Source organism: Beta vulgaris, chromosome 5 (assembly GCF_026745355.1).
Source record: "Beta vulgaris subsp. vulgaris cultivar EL10 chromosome 5, EL10.2, whole genome shotgun sequence".
Lineage (NCBI taxonomy): Eukaryota > Viridiplantae > Streptophyta > Magnoliopsida > Caryophyllales > Amaranthaceae > Beta > Beta vulgaris.
Window position 1 is genome coordinate 66,865,141 of NC_079206.1, and position 3,950 is coordinate 66,869,090.

The window sequence follows — 3,950 nt, forward strand, 5'->3', positions numbered from 1 at the left end:
TCAAAAACGGCCAACAAATATAACAAAAAAAAAGTTTCCTTTTAGATCACTTTTATTGACGGGGAAGTATGAGAAGCAGACGAAAGAAAGAAGGAAACAAAAGCCTCGAAAAATTTGGGAGTCGCCATTATAGACCTTCTTGTTTCTTTAAATTGATGCTGTCTCCTTCTTCACAGTTCAAGAAGCTGGTAATTTAATTAAGTTCTTTTGCAAAAATAATTATTTTGCTTGTTTCTATGTTATTAGTATGAATTATGTACGTCCACTGAAATTAATTGAAACGACGAAATGGTTGCGTCTGAATTAATTATTTGAAAAAACCCATGTTATTTGGACTAAGGTACGTGTTCAAGCATCCGTCACGACAATTTTGTGGATTATTTTCAATTATTTGACCTAAAAAGAAGTATCTAAGTGTCCCCCTCATATCCGATTATTTAGAAGAGTTCGAGTAACATAGGAAAAGAAACCATCTTTCACTGATTATATTATCTTTCTAAATTACTTGCTTCTAGGTCTTTTAATGCAACATCTAAATTCCACTCATAAGTCATAAAGCATAATACATGTATAAATTACAAATGTTGTTATACATGTATCTAGATTCCAACATCATAAATGTTGTTTTTTCTTATATACAAATTAAATTATCAATTGTAGTCTAAGTTGTCACGTAAAAAGATTTTCTTTTGAAACATAGGCTACAATTCTTTTTTAAAGCAAAGAGGCAATTATAAGTACTTAACTTGCATCAAGTATTGAAGAGCTAGGGCTGTGCCCCAATTTATTTGTTTTATGATGATATTTGATGTTTGTGTAAAGATTTTCGTAGTTTTGAGTTTTCTCATGTTAAGAGGATCGGGAATATTGTAGCTCATCTAATGGCTAAGTCGGACACTAGAGGTGGTGCAAAGCTTATTTGTATGCATGATGCACCCAATTCCCCAAAGTTTAATAACGTTGGTGAATATTGATTTGCTATAATATGTTGGTCTAACTTTTCCTAAAAAAAATTTGCATCAAGTGTCCTATCCATGTCGGAGTGTCGATGATCCGACATGAGGACATGAGGTGAAATGAAGAGTCCGAACAACATAGCTTTGCAGTTCCTTTAAAAACATAGCTTTGAAGTAACATATTTTGGGTTTTGACAGAGGATTCCGAAGAATTTTGCAAGAAAACTCCGCAACGAAGATTGTAATGTAGCCATCCTCAACGTTCCCACTGGTGAAACTCGAAAAGTGGAATTAGTTGAAGAGGAAAACGAGCTATGGTTTGGTAATGGTTGGCAGGAATTTGTGGAGTATTTTTCCATAGGCTTTGCATACTTTCTAGTGTTCAAATATCAAGGAAATTCAAATTTCTTAGTTCATATATTCAACTTAACTGCTTGTGAAATAACATATCCATGTAATGCAAGTAATAATAATGCTTCTAAGGTACGACATGATCCTTGTGTAAAAGGAAACGAATACGACAAAGAGGAGAAACCCGAAATTAGCCAGAAAAAATCTGATGTACAAGTGCAACAACTAGATAGTGAAGATGATCGGTATATTAGTGATAATGAAGAGGTTTTTAATGCAAGAAAAGGAGTTCGCCAAGTTGGTAAGTTACATGGTTTACTTTGTTGAATATATAAGAGCATTTTAATCAATGTAATATCTTCTTAAGATGTGTTAAGATTACTTGATCTGGTTGAATTTGCAGGGAATCCATTATGGTTTAAAAAGCATGAGGAGCTACTGAAAGTTGCAATTGCTGCTGGGATTTCTATGCCTAAAAATCCTTTTTTTGTGGCTGATATGAAGCCATATGTATTGAACAAAGGGTTCTTGGTGAGTTTTTCATTGAATGTTACTCTTTCCGTTTCATTTTAATGGTTACATTTTGATATTTTACACTATTCACAAATTTCACTTTAATCATCATTTGTAATTTATACACGGATGAAAATATAGTCATGTGGGATCTTGTTAGACTCATCATAACATGTATTTTATCAATATGTACTTTTTATAATTTTTACAAATACAAAACAAAAGATATATGTCCTTAAAGTTTTGCATTGGCATGCATGAGAAGTGTAAGTGTGTAGATTAAAATGAAACGGAGAGAATAGTAGTTTTTTTTTGTAGAGCTGATCATTTTGGCCTGACCCGAATTTTTTTGGTTTTGAGCAAGCCAAAAATGCCTTTTTAGTCTTTTTTTTTTTTGTCCGGAATAATGGGTTTTGGGCACAAAAATTCGGCCCGAATTTAGGCCCGACCCGTTTAATGGGCAAATTTGTTTTGACCACGGCCCGGCCCATGATCACCTCTACTTTTTTGCAGTGTATTTTTTCCTACTTGATCAACCATAAAGCTAGGCATTGGTCATGTCAAGCCATCATGCTTGTTGTGACTTTTTAAATTGGCTTCCTTGCATGGTGCACAAACTACTACTACATCTCTCGTGTCGGCTTGGTCCACGCCCACCTCTAAAGACGTTATTTTGTATCATTATTTTATCAAGGTTTCATAAATGATAAATTGTAAATGTTTAATTCATTCAGAATATTCCTCTGCACTTTGGTCGAAGGCATCTCAGATGTAAGCTAAATGAATGCAAACTCGTTAAGCTTGAAGCATATGATGGAAGCCAATGGGAAGTCAATTGTTTTTTAGACTACAGAAAGATGGCATTTCGCCAAGGGTGGATGATGTTTGCACGCCATATTGGCTTGGAAGCTGGAGATATTTGTGCTTTTGAGCTAATAAATGCAAAAAAGTATGTGTTCAAAGTTCATGTTGCTAAAAGTTCACAAGTCAAGCCTTATGAAGCTAAACATGTATAGGCAATATAGCTTCTGAGAATGTATCCTAAACAAATCTCAACTTTGGAGATTATTCGGTCTAGTAATTTGCGGCCGAACACTAATGATGTGATGTTGAATTCATGGTTAAGCTATCACTTTAGGTATTGGGGTTGGCTCAAGTGGTTAAACTCTCACTTTTGAGATTATTCGGGGAGTTGGGGTGTCTGGTTTGTAATAGACGTTTGAGTGGGAGTCCTATGCGAGGAGAGCTCAGAGAAATCTTTCTTACCAATTTTTTAAAAAAATTTGCGGTCGAACATTTGAGAGTAGAGGGAAAATGTAAGCGAATCTGCATCCTCAAGTACCTTCACTTGGAAAGGTTTATACTCGAGGCTTTTTAAATATAAGGTTAAACTTTGCTTGAAAAGCGTATATTTTAAATTATGTTAAGATTTCAAATTGATGTAGTAGTAGGGTTTTTTTTGGTAAACAATCAAGGTATACACCATCGATAGTAGTGACTAATCCCCTCGTCCCGGTGAACCCCGACTAATTGGTTAATAGACAAAGTGAACAACCAGTATGCCAAGACCACTTGGTTAGTAGTAGTTGGGTTTGGATGATGTTCCTTCGGGATTATCAAACTTCTATGTGTAATCAAATCAATTGATTGTAATTGTGATAAAAAAAAATTGGACTCTTTTTTGGAAAACTCGTGATAATATGAATTTCCTTTGGGATACCCTCATACAGAGTTACTCACCCGAAGACCCAACAAGCCCCAAACATCCCCTTCTCCGCCCACAACAATATTGAATTCTTTGCTTTTCTAAGATTTGAACCTTGGTCTCCCCCGCTTGGAAGATAGGAAGTCATATCATTAGTCCCCAGAAGTCCTAGATTTGTAATCGTGATAATTGTCTAATGAAATTAAATCAGGTCAATTCAAGTAAAAAATATATATATAATACTACCTCTGTTTTTATTTAGTTGCAACGTTTTGACTTTCACGCTTGCCAATGTACAATTTCAAATTGTTTTATCTCTAATTATATGTAAGTAAAAATTATAAAAATTTGATATTATGAAAGCTTACATCGAAACGAATCAAACAAGACCCCACATGACTATATTTTGTTTAACATATAAATCA

At 34.4% G+C, this 3,950-nt stretch overlaps 1 protein-coding gene across 1 annotated transcript; it reads left to right on the forward strand.

Moving 5' to 3' along the window:
* Positions 1–3,088, forward strand: LOC104894750 (B3 domain-containing transcription factor VRN1-like). Its single transcript, XM_010681057.4, has 4 exons — positions 1–188; positions 1,155–1,608; positions 1,711–1,838; positions 2,555–3,088. Exons 1-4 carry the CDS (start codon positions 69–71, stop codon positions 2,834–2,836), a joined length of 984 nt encoding a protein of 327 aa, XP_010679359.3. The 5' UTR covers positions 1–68; the 3' UTR covers positions 2,837–3,088.
* Positions 3,089–3,950: the final 862 nt, after the last annotated feature.

Coding starts and splice junctions, on each gene's coding strand:
- LOC104894750 (XM_010681057.4), top strand. CDS start 69: ATGAGAAGCAGACGAAAGAAAGAAGGAAACAAAAGCCTCGAAAAATTT. Junction 189..1,154: donor CTTCACAGTTCAAGAAGCTG/GTAATTTAATTA, acceptor GGGTTTTGACAG/AGGATTCCGAAGAATTTTGC. Junction 1,609..1,710: donor AAAAGGAGTTCGCCAAGTTG/GTAAGTTACATG, acceptor TTGAATTTGCAG/GGAATCCATTATGGTTTAAA.